This window comes from Strix uralensis, chromosome 9, assembly GCF_047716275.1.
Source record: "Strix uralensis isolate ZFMK-TIS-50842 chromosome 9, bStrUra1, whole genome shotgun sequence".
Classification (NCBI taxonomy): domain Eukaryota; kingdom Metazoa; phylum Chordata; class Aves; order Strigiformes; family Strigidae; genus Strix; species Strix uralensis.
The window spans coordinates 28337388-28355120 of record NC_133980.1 but is presented as its reverse complement, the minus strand read 5'-3'; the positions used below and the strand labels follow the sequence as shown (position 1 = coordinate 28355120).

General features: G+C 43.7%; 1 protein-coding gene across 11 annotated transcripts in view; it reads right to left on the bottom strand.

Moving 5' to 3' along the window:
- Positions 1 to 2588: 2588 nt before the first annotated feature.
- Positions 2589 to 17733, bottom strand: part of CEP63 (centrosomal protein 63) — a 43175-nt gene continuing 28030 nt past the window's right edge. For 10 of the 11 annotated variants that reach the window (XM_074877964.1, XM_074877963.1, XM_074877965.1 and 7 more), the window contains 11 exons: positions 16977 to 17102; positions 15991 to 16104; positions 13335 to 13568; positions 12929 to 13074; positions 11981 to 12115; positions 11240 to 11354; positions 9196 to 9393; positions 8666 to 8752; positions 6485 to 6690; positions 5633 to 5939; positions 2589 to 3123 (listed from right to left, as the gene is read on the bottom strand). In XM_074877964.1, coding sequence (XP_074734065.1) covers positions 2965 to 3123; positions 5633 to 5939; positions 6485 to 6690; positions 8666 to 8752; positions 9196 to 9393; positions 11240 to 11354; positions 11981 to 12115; positions 12929 to 13074; positions 13335 to 13568; positions 15991 to 16104; positions 16977 to 17102 — 1827 coding nt within the window. In that variant the 3' untranslated portion in view covers positions 2589 to 2964. The remainder of the gene's footprint in view (positions 3124 to 5632; positions 5940 to 6484; positions 6691 to 8665; positions 8753 to 9195; positions 9394 to 11239; positions 11355 to 11980; positions 12116 to 12928; positions 13075 to 13334; positions 13569 to 15990; positions 16105 to 16976; positions 17103 to 17733) is intronic. The other variant, XM_074877971.1, reaches the window with a different exon arrangement.

The window sequence follows — 17733 nt, the reverse complement described above, 5'->3', positions numbered from 1 at the left end:
TCAAGATGTTAGGCTGGTACAAACAGAAGTCTGCAAATACATTTCCACATTTTTGTTTCAAACAGAAAACAAATATCTGGCTCAGGCCTGAAAACATGTAAGAATCTCTTTAGTGCTATCGGAGGCATGAGTTCAAAGACACAAAAAAACCCTTTCCAGCTTCATTAATTATAAAGCTTCCAGGGCCAGGTGATTATTCCAAGGGATGTTTGACACTGCAAAGGCAGAGAAGAATGCCTGAGAAACCCTGCAGCCCCAGATAAAAGCACCTCAGAAGTCTGTACTTGCTGTGACATCTCCCTCCAGGATAAACAAGTCTTTTTCTCCTCCCCCTCATAAAAAATGCACATTCTTCAGCGCAGTCAAGACTCTAACACCAGGAGAACATCTCTGAAACAGACTTCTCTGTTATCTCAGGACTACCAGCTCTCCCATTTCAGTCAGAGTTCTCCCTTGGCAGGCCTTAGGACTGAACAGTTTTTGTAACCCCTACACCACCAAGAGGTGCAATTACTTAGCATCATGAATTCAGATCACTCAGTTTTCCAAACATCTTGTTTCTCAGCGAAGGTCAGTTAAGTACGTGTAGAACAAGTTTTTATCTCTGGCAAGAATATCTGCACTTCCATCTACTCACCAGCTAGCTTCCACGCCCATGGAACAAACACAGTTGGTATACAATCAGATGCTCTGCTATTTCCATGCTGGCTGTGAGAAAGGCACATGCTGAAAAATGAGCAGGAAACTGTTCAACTCATCATACTGCCTTGCTCAACCTCTGTCCTCCTCTCCTGTTCATGCACTGCAACTCCAGAAACAGCAGGTACTCGAGAGTCTGCAGCACTGTACAGCTGCAAAGAGAGAAGGTGGGAAAGACAGAGCACGTACACCAGCACAGAGGAGTAATTCAGCGGTTCTCCTGTTGCAAATTTTACTCTTTAGATCACTTTAGATAAGATTTTTACAACGTACTCCCTGAATGAAGCTGCTTATTACATGTATCAGAAATTGATAAATATTGTAGGGTTATAGCTGCTGATTAAACAAACGGATTGTCTTAGGTTTTGTTCTTCACTTCTGCCAGCATGAACAGCCAAGTATCTCCAAAGGAAAGGGATATGGAAGCAAACATCACTAATGAGCCAACATGTCTTCTAAACTTCTGAAAACATGTAGTGCATGATGCAATGCACAGTAACTTAACAAATATTCTGGAAATTTAATATGGTTTGCAAGGTATCATTTAAAAAATGGTATTACAGTCACCACTGAGGGACATGAGGAATCCCCAGGAGTTCTGGGCATACTGCACACTCAGTGGATCTATAGGTTCATCTGGGAAGAGGAAACAACAGTTTGTTCTATTTTGCTCTTCAGGTTTTGTCAAAATGCCCCATGACCAACAAGTCCTTACTTGAGATCTGGATAGTTAAGGTGGATGTTCCAAAAACGCTCACCTGTGGACAGCTCTGAACAGGAACCAAGGCCAGTGCTGACTATGTGCAAAACGCACGACCATAGGTTATCCCCAGCTGTGGGCAGTTCAACACCTCATTACAAAGCCTGCACAATGAGAATCCAAAACGGATTTGAAGGTTTTATCCTTGTTCAAAGAGCTACAGAAGAAAGCGAAAATAAAAGGACTTGTTGATTCAAACCGTTTTTGAACTCTGGAATGCAGAACGGCTTGACCAAGTGCAGTCCCATTTTATGAAGAGGCTGCAGTCTGCAGACAGGCATCACCTTTGATGAACTCATCTGCCTAATCCGATGGTTAGCTTTTGCATGCATATGTTGCTTTTGAATTTCTGTTTCTTTGCAGCATTAAGCTGCTCTGAGACAAGGTGGAGCTGATGGAAAGGAACAGGAAGCTTACAGACATGGACAAGGGATGTCTGCATCCCTGGGTTTGCCTGTACAAAGGTAGTGAAGGCTCAGCCACAGAAGAACTGCAAAGTGCCCGTGGAAGAAAGACAAATCCGTAGGAAACAGGTTCTGTTCACCCATTAACAGCTTCCTTTCCTTGAGGAAGGACTGAATATATTCCTCAGAACAGGTCACAGATGTATTTTAACACAGCAGTTCAACTTGATTGGAGAGGGTCCAAGACTGCCCAGATTCAAAACAGACTGATACCAGCTTACACAGCAGCTGCAATTACATCTGCCATAGAGATGAATCTCACTTGTTTGGGGGCTCTTCTCCCATTCAATTTCATTTCCAGTTCCAACTACTCTCTTTTAAAAGAGCTGTGACCACAATGAGAATTCAGCCACTCATTTCTCAGCTATTTTGCCGAGTACTTCAAGCAACATGCAAGGCAAGATAAAGACACCAGATACTATACAAACAGTAAAGGGCAGAAGCTGCAAGAACCAGGAAACATTAAGAAATTCCACTGAGGGGAAATTAACTGGAGAAAATACTGGTAGCCTGAAGGAAAGAGGAATTAGATTCCTTGCTCCTTGAAAAACATCGCTACTCTGGGAGGGAAACGATGGAAAAGGTGTTGAGCAAAGTTCCTGATGAGAAGGCAAGATAAGCCACAAGGTATTTACTCTGTATATTTGTATGAATAAGGAAAGAGGTGGTTTTCCATTCTGTTTTATTTCAATGCTTTTACATGTATAAAACACACTTAAAATACTTTACAATAAAATTAGTAAATGGTTTGCTCCTAAAAAACACCATAATATCTTTGAGTGAGTGCACAAACACACACCTCTGATGCAGCTTTCTGACCTACAGCAAGTTGACTAAAGTGTTTGTGGTGTAATAACCTCCATCAGATCAAACATGTCAGAGAGGAGTTTCCTTTCCTCAATATCCATCCTGCTGATTCAGCTCAAAGTGGGAGATAACGGCCTCTCACTCGAGCGCCAATGGCAATTGGTTTATAGGTACCTCTCCAGTCACAGTTTGGAACCACACAAGTAAACCAGCATTCAAATTCCGTAAAAAACATTACTCCTGGTGTCCAAATTGTCTCACTATCTTTTCACTCTCTTTTTTCAGTTCCTCAATGTGAGCATTTAGGCACTCCAGGATGTGCTGGGATCTCAGTTCCTCCTCTTCCAGGTATCTCGCAGCTATCGATCCAACTGAAGCTGTAGGTAAGGGACACTGAAGGGAAACAAAGGGATATCAGGTATTTTTTTTCATTCTGAGTTTTGGCCAGAAACATTACAGATCGATAAACCATGCAACTAAATATGCTTCTAAAAGGCTCTTGTGTCATTTCCATCTTATTGGGCAGACTAAGCACTCAGGTCTTACACTTGTATCATAGGTAAATGTCCCTCCCAACTGTCTCCAACCAACAGTGAAAGCCTCCCAAGCCTTTGCCAAAACCACAGAGAGTAAAATCAGTACCTCAGCACATATAACTTTTCCAGTCCAGTAGCTCCCCTCTGTAAAGAGCTGAGGGGCTAGGGCTGAACAGAAATAAGCTCTCCGTGTGCCTACGTAACTGTTGCACTTCACACATAGAACACTGACCCCAGAGGTATCAATAGGAATTGACAGTTTACTTAGGGGAACTGGAGTTTCACTTCAATTACCAGCCCCTCAACTTAAAATAACGAGAGGGAATGACACGGCACATGCAATCACAGCATAACTCCAGAGAAGGTCACTACAAAATACCAGGGGTTTTGTCCTGGGTGTGCTAGTGCAGCCTCATACTTAAGGTCTACATCTTGCTCCTTGTCTTCATAACAATCTCAGTGAGCAGTGTCATCTCAGCATAGGGGTTCCAGGGAAAGGAAAGAACTGGCAGACTGGACCAGCACTGGGGATATCTCTGCTTTCTTTTATATACCTCCTCTTCTTCCCTGAAATAATGGGTTCCTGGTACAACCCCAGAGGGGAAGTACAGACCAAACTCCCATCACAGCTCACTGAACACCACTTCAGTTCAGCTACCAAGGGTCAATAAACCAGCCCAAATACTTTTCTTTACAGTCAAGAACTATTCCTGCTACTCACATCACTTACCCACAAGTTCTTAACTACAAAAATAACGTTGTAAACTAGGCTTAATTTATGACTTAATGAAGAGAAGCTTCCTGCACAAGGGCTGGCAGATGAATTATAAACTTACTAAGGGCCTGCCTTCCATTACAGAAAACTTGTCTCAGTGTCTTGGCAAGAGAACACAACTGGTTATTTCCAAATCCTGAAGTCTCATGGTTTTCTGGTCTTTTATCAACAGCCAGGAACAAAGGGAAGCAGAAAAAAAGACTGCAGATAACAAGCAAATCTCTCACACCCCACTATTGCCTACTGATGAGAATTCTCCTCTCTTAAAGGAACTGATTTAATGACACTGGAGCCTGACCATGAGCAAGGAGTCCCAGTCAATACCAGGGGAAATACTCGCATTTCCTTAGAAACCTTATTTCTACCTCTCAGAACAAAAAGCAGCACATTCTCTTCTACTAGGCATCAAGCTCTAGAGCTTCTCAGACCCCAAAGTGCAACTGTTCGCACTTCAATTCCAATCCTGCATCCTGAAGAGTTTCCCTTTAGAACACTACAGTTCCCTGAGCTCCCAACATTTGTTTCCTGGACATGTCCACAAGCTACTCCAGTCTTGAAACAATCAAGACCTATTCTTGGTAATAAACCTAGTCAAGACCTACAAACCTGACAAGCATCGGCTTATCTGTGCATCTGCCTTAGAGACTCTTCTCTGGGCTCTCCACAAAGCAAAAATAGCTGTTGTCACTGTTAACAACACACAGCCAGAGGAAAAAAATACTCCGAAGGCTGCTAGGGGCAACATGTCTGGAGCAAGGACCAGAAATAAGGATTCTCCCCTCCCTGCACTACTTACAGCCCTGTCTGACCCAGGGTATAACAGCTGTGTCCCCCTCTTCCATTCCCCTCCCTGCTCAAGTCAGTCTACAGCCTGGTCATTACAGTGGGTACTGGGAGAGATGGTCTTAAACACCAAAGGAAGAAGCAATTGAGTCCAAGTTTCCTGTATCCTGGGCAAGTGCTTCAGGAACTGAGCTGAGGTAGAAGGACAGAGAAGGTGCCAACACTGTTCCCTACTAAAGAAGTATGATCAGCATCTGGGAAAAATAACAGCCTCCCCTTGTGCAGTGAAGCACCAATTTCAGGCCTTCCCAAGTGGCTTTAAGTTCTGACTACTACGGATCCATTCAGAGGGGTCAAACTCAGCCTGTGCATTACAGTGAAGGTAGATGTGCAGAACCAGCTTTCAGATCCACCCAGAGACTGTACGTTGAAATACTCAGCGCTCTACATCCACTCTGAGCCTCTACTACAGACCCAAGCCAGAAGCTGAAGCAGAATTCTGAAGTGACATAAGCAGGTCATGGTACACACTGATGTACAGCACCAGTATAGAGAACCACCAGCTTCCGGAATTAGCTTAGCAATTATACCAAACATAAAGCTCTTTCCCAGAGTTCTGAAGAATAACCACATGGCTCCCATTGTCCAAGTATTAACCATCCAGCAGTGTTTTTTCCTCCCTGTTTAACATTTGATACACACCATGCAGCCAGATCATACATTCAAAAATCTGGCTCCTTTTGTCACATGAGAACACAGCTATACCCTCAGCTGGTGAATAGCAACCAGCTTCTATACCACTGCTTACCAAAGGCACAGATTCCCTCTGATGATCTGAGACGGACTGCTTAGATGCTTCATCTGCAAAATCTTTGCTTCCATCCAGCGCATGGAGCAAAGGATCCGCTCCCAGCCAGGTCCCCAAAGCAAGTGACTCCATGGAGTTATTCTTGCTGGTCTGGGTGGGTATCTCACCCGTCTCGGGGGTCACAGTTCCTATTTCGGCAGCCCCGCATCTCCGGGGCTCCCCTTGATGATGCTGAACAGTCCAGTCAGCCCTGTGATGTATTCTCTCTGCTTGTTCACCATGTTTGTGCTGTGCTTCCCGAGTTGTCCTGGAAGGCAGGTTTGAACACACAACTGTTTGAGAGTTTGCCTCTTGGCAGCTGAACTTTAGCGACAACTTGAGCAGAGATAACAATTAACATACAGGTTACTAACAGCCCTGGCAATCCAAACTGGCTCATCTCTGTAAGACTTCCAGATGCACATCTAGTCTCTAGGGAATTCTCTTCTGCCATTGTAGATACCAAAAACTACAGTCTGCACATCCCAGCACTGCACAGCCACCTGGGCCAAATCTAATCCCTTCACCGAAAAGAACACGTACTGCTTCTCAATCAAAGAAAAAAGCAAAGGCAGTCAAAAGACAGTCAAATACTAGCTGGCTTTGCAGAAAGCAAACCAGCTGGGACTAAAAACTATTGCACTACTTAAAGCATAAAGACAGATTCCAAAACAGTCCTTGTGTTCTCCCATACATACTATGTGCTGGAGACAGATACTACACATAAAGCACATCATTAAAAACCCACACATCCCCACGCCTTCTGTTCTTCATAATAAGGAAGCAGCATCCTTGGGGTCACACAACACTCACCTGTACTGCACATCCCTGGCCTCAGGCTCTTCATCTTGCATCTGCTGAGCGCTGCCCTCAGGCTCACCCTGGCAGACCTGTCCAGTGAGCTCCAGTTTTGCTCTGGCCTCTGCTAGATCCTTCCGCAATTGCTGGTTCTCAGATTTTAATTTATCTAGTTCAAGAGCATAGTCTTCACTGAGTTCTCTTAGGGTACCATCTTTTTCCTAACAGACAGAGAAGGGCTGAAGTCAAAAATTCTGATTCGCAAGACACCATAGTCAAATCCAGAGCAAAGGCCAGCAAGCGTTTCCTCAAGGCGTATCCCTCTAATCTCAATTTTGACTGGCAAAATTTTCAAGGCTTTTATAAGTGTCTGCATCCAGACAAGATGTGCTCATCTGCCTAGGAAAAGAAGTCTCTCTCACCACTGGATGCTTCTGAAAACAGGGAAATACAGACCAACAATAGTTGAGATGGATCTGCCTCCGGCCTTGGGATAATGAGAAGGACTGCATGACCTCGAGCTCTCCTCCAGCTGTATATTTTAGGATTCCCTCACTTCACTAGGATGTAAGCCTCTCAGCCAAAGCTGGGAACACTCAGGTGGCACCCCCATAAACTGTCTCAGTCTGAGCAATTCTCCAGGTACGAGAGTAGCAGGATCTGCCAGATACTTCCTATGGGTGTGAAGAGACACATACCCCAGTGGTTTGCTGTTGATGAGAAGTAACCACTCTCTGAGAATCTACCTTCCCTGTGATCCACCAGCAAAGCTGCTTGTAAGAACACTTCTAGATCCCCTCATTCAAATTAGCAAAGGCCTATGGCAGTAATTACAAAAGGCTGTGCATACGCCTCCCCACCTGGGATGACCCATAGCCCTTCAGAAACTTTCACTGGTAAAAGTTAATTTTTTTTTTTTCTTTTTGAAACTCTGAACAACTTGCTTCTCCCTATCTTTTCCTTACTAGCCTAGGTGGATATAATTTCCATTGTTTCTACTCCTGTGACATTCTCACTTTCTTTTTGCCAATTCCATTAAATTTAGATGCTTAATTCCTTCTCATCACTGCTGTATCCAAGGACTTTCCAAATGTGCATGAGAACCACCTGGCCAAGACATGAAGCTCCTGTGCCATGGGGCTGTGGGGCTTTTTTTTTTTTTAAAAAAAAAAAAAAAAAAAAAAGGTTTATTGCTTTGCACTTTGCTATCAAGTTTTTGGTAAGCCAAGCCAGCAAAAGCCCACCAGGCACTTCAAGCAGAAAGTAATGGGCCTTAGGTCATTTCAGTCTCAAACCAGCCCTCCAGAAAGCTTTGGTTTTTCTCCATCTCACCAGTCATGAGCTTCTGTTCAACACTTTCCCAAGAACTTGGCACATTTGACAATCACCCCAAACTTATATTAAGAGCAGAGTATTTCCTTCCCACAGATCTGACAGGATAAAAGCTCTGATGATATATTCCCATTAGGTTTTCAGCTGTCTGAATCCAGTCCTTGCTCCCCGTGAGGCATCTAGTCCGGTTTATGCGAGACAGAACTTGCAAACTAGCCATTTCTTCCTTCACACAGGCACTAAAACAAACCATCTTCAAGGTATTATTCCTGCCAAGACAGTACCTCTTCCACAGAGGCTCCCCTTCTCCCTCCCCTCTGGATGAGGTGGCCTCAGCTGGCCTCAAGAGTGCCAGACCAGCAGGAGCCCACCACAGTGCCCCTGCCCGGCACGTGGCCCCACGGCATCCAGCCAATATTCCCAGGCTGCCTGTGGAGTGCAAGGGACAGCCCCATCGAGTGGCTCCTCACCAGGAGGGCAACATGCTCCCACCCCAGAAAGTGCAAGGACCAGAGCAGTTACAGCTCTGAGACAGATCAAAAGGACATCACGGATCTAGAATCAGAGGTTTGAGGTAAACCAGCATAAAAATGGAAATGTAACAAAATGTACTAAAAAACACGGGCCAGACCCTATGGAGAAGGAACCGAGATGACGGTTCCTGCAGTTCTCATTACTCTCCGACTGAACAAGATGCTCAGTATTTCTGCACCTTATTTCCTCACAAATTGCCCCTTTTGCTTGGGTTTTCAGTTCACAGAACTCTACCAAGCATTTGGAGAGGCCTGGGCAAAGACTAGTACTGTTCCCAGGCAGGGGACACACGATGCTAGCCCCTTCCCTCCTCTGGTCCCTAACACATACCTCTAGCATACCACATTTCATTTTTTCCAGCATCTCTGAGAGATAACGATTTTCCAGCCTCAAGGTTTCCAGCTGGACCAGAATTACCTGAGGAGACAGAGGCAAACAACAAGCTCAGATAAAAAGAACACAACACATGTCCACAACACCCTACAGGCATTTTCCACCCTCAATTCAAGCACGAGTACAAAGCAGGTTTTGGGCCATTAGTTCTGCAGGGACCCTACAGAGAAGACCATACAAATAACCATGCACATTTATTTACTTTTCAAAGATGTCATCATCCAGGCCTAGTTAGCATGAGTGATCTCAAAGAATTCTGTGGGACTGTCAGTTACTGGTTTGAAAGGAAGCAGCAAGACAGATTCAGTGAACACCATAAATGAGAAGATTTCATCAGAAGGGTCTCAAAGTCTTTGTTCAAAGGCTGAAGAGAGAAGGAAACTACTAACATCGCTAAAAACTAGGACGGTATTCCAAGCCTTCAGATCCCTTAAAGAGACAGCATAAGAGTCTTTTGCCTTTTTTACCCTGTGCTCCACTGCTTTCCTCTCTGCTCTTTCAATCTCTGTTCTCAGCTGTTGTTCTAGGTCTGATGTGGAGCCACTTGCAGATGCAATTGTGATGTCCCGCTGCTGTAACTCTTGTGTCAACCTGGAGATTTCCCTTTTCATCACTTCTAGCTCACTGCTGTGAGTTTGTTCAGCTTGAGAGAGCTGCTCTTTCAGCTGGAAGAAGATATGCACACACCACCCACGAGCTTTTAAAAGATGTTTCAGCAAAAAAGCAAAAGTATTGTACATGGTAATGTGAAATTTAAATACTGGAAAACAAAAAGCTCTATGTAACAAGCCCTCTGTGCATGCTTGTCCTTCTTGATTGAAAACCACCTCATCCCAAACCTTTTCCACGCCATAAACTGCCAACTGGAACATGCTATGGACTACTCGAGAAAACCCCAAAATGGATCAAATCACAGTCTCTTTAGCTCACCGTTCTAGCTCCGTGGCCAACAACAGATACCCAAAGGTTTACCATCACCGGGCAAGCACAGTAACACTTTCATAATATAACCTTGCAATTTGCCACTCCGCCTTCCTGAGGCAGAGATGGTATCTTTAAATAGCTCTAGCCAGGCTTTTCTTCCATGAATTTGTCCTAAGTCTTTTGAATTGATATTAGCTTGTAGCAACTAAAGCTACCCATGGCAAACTTCCACAAGCTGGCTATGCACAGGGTAAAAATATACCTCTTTGTTTTCGTAACTCCATTTGATGACCATTGGTCCCTGCATTATGAGAGAATAATCATTCCCTATTTACTTTCTACATGACAGGCATGATTTTATTTTTAGTACGTTCAATCTCATTTATCTCTTTTCCAGTTTAGTAAGTCCTACCCCATTCAGCTGTTCCTTGTATAAAAAACACTCCATCCTTTTGGTTATCTTTTTCCACACCTTATTTTATTCAACCCTTTTTGAGATCGCAGACCTGCACTGCATATAATATTCTGGTAGGCACACCTATATTTATTCAGTGACATAACAGAACAACAACATAGCATAATTTCTTCCCTAGTATTCCATTCCATTAGCCAGAAATATTAACCACCCAAACCTCCAGGATTTTTCTGAGAATTATAAGCATTTTAGAAAATTGAACCAGATGATCTCTGCCTAGCCATGTAAATATTATACATATGGTGATTTATCTCCATGTCACCTCAACGCCTCCCAAGTATATAAAATAGAAACAACCATAATAAATCTCTCTTTCCTCCCCAGCAGCCTGTAGGAGATTCATTTATTGTGTGGCTGTTTAAATGCGTAACCAAGCACACATCTCTGGCAAGATCTGCATCTCTGTACATTCAGAATAAAGGATGAAAGATTTACACAGAAGTGAGGTTTTTCACTCAAGTCCAATAAGGTTTCTGCTTTAACCAGGCTCCAGTGAAAGCTCTCACACTAACTGATCTAGACCATTATTAAAAGTCAAGCCTTTTTCGGGGGCTTGCCTCCCTTGGGTGCACAGAGCACTAGGGCGAGGTCCTCGTGGCAGGTGAGCTGCTCCATTTCTTCCAGCCCCTGAGTTCATGTCTAGGTATCAAGCCTGAAACAAGCTCCCTTATTTGCATACAGCCTAGAACACATCTGAAGCCCTGTCTCAAGTGTGACAGGGCATATTACAGCAAAACCCATTCTTCCCTGCTCTTCATCCTGTTGAGAGCCTGTATTAGGCTTAAACTCAGGATTCCAGGCCTTAATTTCTTTGCATATTTGCCCCTCCAGCACTAATTCAAGTATGTGCACACTGTAGAGAAGGGCTAGGCCTAAGAGATGCTCACAAAGGAAGCCACACAGCCACGTACAGAAACCTGCAAACCTACCCTCTCAACTGCTCCTTTATCAGATCTGCTCCTTCCCCTCAGCATATCACTGCCTCCACACCACTCCTGGACTCTGGTCCCATTTGGAGCTTTGCTAACCGTGCACTGCTGAGGCACGACACACACGGGAACAGCTGACTCCACAAGTGCCCTTCCCACTCTCCAGGAACAAAGCAACATTACCTTTTTAATCTCTGCCTTTGACTCAGTATGGTGTTCTTCCATTGACTGCAGCTCTTTGATATTCTCATCCAGCTCTTCACTCAGCTGTACACACCTTGCATTTGAAGACACCAGGCTGGGTGCCAAATGTAAAACTACAGATTAGAATACCCCAAGGAGGACATGGTCAAAGAAACTTTGATCTTCCAAGCAGTCTCCTATGTCCGTCATAACAGAAACTGGACTCTTAACCGAGAAGTTCCTTACCAATCCTTGGCTTCGTTTACCAAAATCATCTCAAAAGAGATCAGGAAGCTGATACAACAGATAATAACTGTTTCTTGTTTGTTTCTTTACCATACTAAGATTACAAACTTCCCATGCAAACACTAGTCTGAAAACCACAAACTCAGAGGGGAAGACTTGTTTATAATTCTTATTTCACAGGAAGGTCTAGATCTGGTTCTTACCAGCTGACTAACAAAGACTCCTTAACCTATTATGAATGAAGGTGCTAAGCCTAAGCAAGCTAAAACACTGAAAACACCCACAGTGTGCAGTGAAAAACAGCCAACCAACAAGCAAAACAGTCTCACTATTAAACTGCAAAATGAATAGCATTTGATTTCTTTAGCCCTTTGATATTTAAAATAAGCCTACAAAAATCGGTGGGACTGGTTAACTTGATGAATACAATATATTAGGTATTATATTATTATCCAAGTTTCATTGCACATCCAGGGGAAGCAAGAAGTCAGCTACCTGTTCTCAAGATGAGTCACCTCTGACTGTAAGTGCTGTTCCTTCTTCTGGGCAACATCCAGCTGCAGTAGTATATGCTCCAGCTCCAGCCCCGGAGAAGACAACTGTTTCTCTTGCAAGCGGTCCTCCAAGGCCCTAAGGAGAAACATGAACTTTAATCTCGGCACAGAAAAGTCATGTCTGAGTTCACTAATACAGAGAACGTAACCACCATTTTTTCTTAGAATTCTCCGAAAACTACACAAAACCCAACAGTAGGTGACACCTGTGTGCTCTGTGAATAAGCAAACGTACCAGCTGGATGACAGCCCCCTGTCTGAGTTCAGGCTGATTAAAAAAGACTACATCCTATTTTGACGTTGGCCTCCCTGACCCACAGAGTCTCCCTGCTATTAGCAGACATGCAGCTTGTAAGAAACAGCGTGGCTGTTAGGTTAACATACACCAAAACCTTTTGACACGGCCATTAGAACCCTATAGTTTTTGCACGTTCCCAGTGCAGAAGGGAAAAGCCAAGATGACTTTGTCACATACGTATTCACCTTACCAAGACCTTAATCTGACATCATTAAATCGGTGAGAACTTTCACCTACGTTAACAAGCACGTTATCAAATCTTGAAAGGCCTCCAGCACTTGACTGAAAATGCCTGGAGGGGGGGGGGGGGGGAAACAACTCAAAAGCCCTGTGCTGCCACCAAAACCCTAGCTGAGTAGAAAGCTGATTCCTTCCACACTCTCCACTGAGTATCAGTTGATTTCAAAAGCAATGCAATTTGGCAAATACTGCAAGAAAGCACAGCACTTGTGAGAAACTACGGTGTACCATTCTAAATATCAACCAATACAGGTCCAGATGCATGAAAATGCTTCTACCGCCCTCAGTGGGAGAACCTGGAATATAGATCTGGATTGAAGAGCATAAGTACCAGTGAGGCACAGATGCTACCTGATGAGGAGCTCTTTTGTACGAAGAGTTTCAGTCACCCTGGCCAGCTCTTTCTGTAACCGTTCCTGGTGCAGCTTGGAGCTGTCAATGAAATCTTCCTGAGACTGCAAGGTGGCTCTAAGTTCCATCTTCTCATCCTGTAGCACCTGCACAGGAGGGAGTGGGAATGACTGTTGCAAGATGGACCAAATCAGTTTGCTGTAACATGACAAGAGGTTGATCAGATTTTTAAGGAACCGTTGGAAATATTGCAGAGCACCACATGGGTACAAAACCAGCTTTGAGGCCAGTCAGGAACTTTACAAAGGCTCTAGAAGGAGACAGGAGCTCTGGAATGAAAAGCCTTCCTGCTACTTCTCACAGGCACTGCTTTGTACTCAGTTTTCCTAACAGTTCCTCCACCGACCTCTAACATTTTCTTGGATTGCCTTAATTCTTCTTGAACTCTTTGCTGATCTTCCAGAATCATCTGATTGTTTTCAGTCAGGTCGTCCACCCTCATGTTAAGCCTCTCCACCTCCATCTCGTTGGCACAGATAGCATCATTGGCCCTCTCCAGCTTGCTGGTTAAGTGCTGGATTTCCGATCGGCTGGCCAGTTCCACTGACTCCAGAATCTGCTTCCGACTGGCAAGCTGAGTCTGCTAAGAGCAATTGGTTTGCATTAAAGCTGAATTATAGAAAACACAGTGTGTCAAAACTACATTCAAAATCACTACTGATTTCTTTGTGTAACAAGCCACATTCTCAAAGTAAGCAACGCTACCTTTCAGGTAATTAGGGAAAGTATTGTTCCAGGGTTACATGATGGGTAAAACTTCTGAAGGCAAACAGAATAAAATAAAATGAGGGGGCCCTCTGATTTCAAAAGGGGTTCAAAGAGAATTCGTGAAAAGCAGATCTCAAATCACTCAAGTTGTCTGAGTATGAACTGTCTAAGAACAAAGCTGCCTACTATTTTTTGCTCATTAACCTAAGGCTAGACCAGCAGAACCAGCAGCATGTAAGAAGGTTTGTGAATACCATACACAAGCTAAAGATTACCCAATCATTAATTCCACACCAGGATAGAAAGCAGTACTTAGTGCACAATACAAAAAACCCACAACCATCAAACAGATCAAAAACCGAACGGGTGTTAACAGTCAATTATGTTTTGCTTTATGCAGTAAATATCTGGTTCCAACAGCTTGTGAGAATGCTCACTTTGAATGTTTCATTGTTTTAATGGCAGACAAAAAAGTTATAAGAACATATGACTAGCAAACAATATATGCTCTATTATTTGTAGGCACAATAGTTTATTTCACAGCATTTCTTTCCACCTAGTTAGCTGGTGAAATTTAACAAGCCAGCTCCCATATAAGCTTCTAAGAATATTTGCTTCATATATTCCCTTTTTGTATAGTACCTTACAATTTTTAAGGGCTGAAACAAAATATTTGAGTAGTCTTTTACTCCCAGTTTCTAAGAGTAGCAATTCCTGCCAGCTTTGGAATCACCACATGCCTTGATTTATTGCCTGACACATAATGCCTCATAACTGAGAAAACTATAGGAACTGTGCATTTGGAAGACTATGGTATAATTTTGATTACAGTCTTTTCGTTATTTGAATAGTCATGACAGAAAATGTAATCGGGGGGGGCAAGAGTTTAAAGTACAGCCTTTCTCCACCCATGAAACTGGAGTACCAGACTACCTGAATATTTATTTCTGCATTAAGAAAACATTTAACCTATCTCTTCTTTCCAGCCACTGAACATGCAGGACAGCAATGAATTCCAAGTTTCACCTGTTGACTTTAAAGGCTGCAGGTGTTATAGGAAGGTGCTCATCACTGGGTAAGAATGCCAAGCTTCCCTAAGCTGCACTGAAAGATATGAGGGGAAACCAGCTGGAAGAAGAGAAAGGGGAAGTACTCCATGGTCACAGATCTCATCTTGACCTTGTGTCAGAAAAACATCCAAGCGTACAAAATGCATAGAAACATCCAAGGGAAAAATTTAGCACTTTCATGCTGGGCTTTTCAAAGAAATTGAGGATTCAGGCAGCCTGTTCACAGTATCTATGCACCTAAGTCATTTACACTGCTTAAGAAAAATCTCCCCAAATTCCTGTTTTTCTGCTGCACAGTAAGAAGAGTTCCTCTGCACTCCAGAATACCAGCCTGCACTCCAAGGACACATCTGTTCTCAGACAATTGAGCTATCAATGATACAAAGACAGCAGAGCAGCAAGACCTTCTGCTCAACGACTCTCTCTGCATTTGTAGATCTACTAGTGTCAGCCTCTCACACAGCCCCTGTCAGAGCCAGCTTCAATCCTGTCATCACAAACTTCCTCCTTGCAGGAGCTTCCACTCAAGAGCAACTCAGGAGCCCATTAAGTGTAAAGCCCCCAGCAAGAGCTTCTTATCAGTGTCTGCTGTGATTGTGTCAGTGTGACTTCACAGCTGTGCTCTAGGTCAATTCATCTTGCTCTGCTGCAGCACCACTAACTCACTGAACGATTAGCTTTTCAGGAACAGCAGCCCCACTACTTCTTGCCTTTAAGAGACTGTAAAAAAAAAAAAAAAAAGGGGGGGGGGTGCTAAAAAAATGCTGTTACTTCAGTACTTTGCAGAAGTATCTGTCGCAGGGGAAGACTGTTCTCCAACATCATCCTCTGAGCTGGACCCACAAGGTACATATTTAGCTACTGGCAGGTACACAGCTTTGAACTAGACGACATGATGTAACAGCTATTTTAAAGTGTCATATGCTGTGGTCTCTGCCTCCTAGGGAAAGCTTCATCCTACTATCTTCTCTCGTAATCGGAGAGGTGGCAGGGAGAGCTGTGCAAGGTCTATCCAGCCTCTGGTGACAGACTCCAGATCTTTTCTCCACACAGCACTCATACAAGTAAACCTTATTCCACTAGGACATTAAAAGTCATTTCAATGGCAACCTAAACTGGATTCAAGCCTGAGAGATTTCATTAGTCTCTCCCTCTTCCCCCCTCCCTCCCCTCCCACCTGCTGCCACAAACAAAACAAAAACTTTCAGCACATATTAATTGTACCTGAATGAGCTCAGACTGCTCAGCCAAAGCCTTCCTCTGTGCTTCCAGCGATGCCACCTGCTGCTGGTAAAGCAAGCGCTGCTTCTCCCAGTCAAGTGATTTTTGACGAAACTCCTGCAAGGACAGCAGGGGTGGCTGGGAGCAGTATGTCCATGACAATAAGGCCCCCTCCTAGTTCATATCCACGTTTGCTTTCTCTCTCCACCATATCCTCATGCACCTTCCCCCACAGCAGGGAAACCATTAGCCCGTCATTTGATGCACCAACTCAGCAGTATAAAACCCCTCACATACTGTGCTTGCTGTATTTCTTTCCCTCCTGAGTTAAAACGTCAGTGTCAATTATTGCTGTTTACAAATGTTAAGTGCTAACAGATTCATGGCTAGTTTCATGGATTTGCTGTCAGAGGTTTAACAATTCAGACTGGCTTTAGCTTCCAAAACACACTGCTATTGAAATCACTAAGATGACAAGTATGAACTACAGAATTTTAATGCTAATCTCTGCTCCAGAAATTGGACACTACATCAGTCAGATGTGTTTGTTAGCCACATCTTCAGGGTACAGTAGAAGAAAATTGAGTGCGGTTGAGCTCAGCATAGCAGAAAGATTAAACGATGAGACAGGGTTGAGAACGTCTGACGTGTAGCTCCCTCCTCCTCAACGAAGTGAGATGACAACTTCACCACACTGAATTCATTCCATTCACATAATTAATTACTCTTCCAGCACCTTCTTCCTTTTATTTAGCCTAAGAATAAGAACAGCGGCATAGCTTCTCCTGTGCACTCAGAGGCCCCAACGCAGGAAACTGCTTTTATTACACAAGCAGCTGAGAAGAGCTACACCTGGAGACTAGAAGGAGGGTACTTTTTAAGCAGGATTCATAGTCCACTCCCTACTAGACTATGCAGTCACCAGTGAAGCCCAGAAAGTCAGTTAATATATACAAACTCTGGTTAGCACTTGCTTTTTCACTACATACCTCCAGTTTCCTGGTCAGACGGCTCATTTCAAACTGGTCCTCCCCTTGTCTCTTGTTGGCTTCTCCTCTAGCTTCTCTTAGTTGTTTCTTCTGCAGCTTCTCATAGCTCCTCCTCAGCCTGGACAACTGCAAGGAATACAGTGAAAGAGACAACTTTGTTCAAGGCCCCAAGGCAAGAATTAAACAGCACTTTGAAAAAAAAGGCACACAAAATGGCTTCACACAAACAATTCCCCTAATCAAGACCACACAGCTTGCAAGCGAAGACTTCTATTTGTATAATGAGCCTATTATATGAACAGGATTGCAAAATATGCCAAGTTGTATATGAGTAGCAAGATGCCACTGAAGTCATGACATCAGCAGCTCTAATTAGACCTCTGTCTTACCACTATTAAAACATGACTAAAATATTGATAAGATGGAGGTTTACATGTAGCTGTTAATGCAGCCAGAGCATGGTACCTCTCTCTACAGGTGGCTCCCAGCCACAGTAATAGCAGGCAGTACCTGTGGTTGATCTCCTCACACAGAGGGGCACATCACACCACAGCTGGGGTGGCGGGTAGTTCTACACAGAGGCAGAATTTTTTATGTGATTAAAATACACTTGTGAAGCTCAGGTGGGAACTGGAACTCTTCCGCTTAGTGGGAGAAGGAAGATTTGAGAATTGCCATTATACATAATATCAACACTACTTCATCTGTCATTTTCTGCTTAGATACACTATGTATTTCACAATGAGTGGAGAATGCC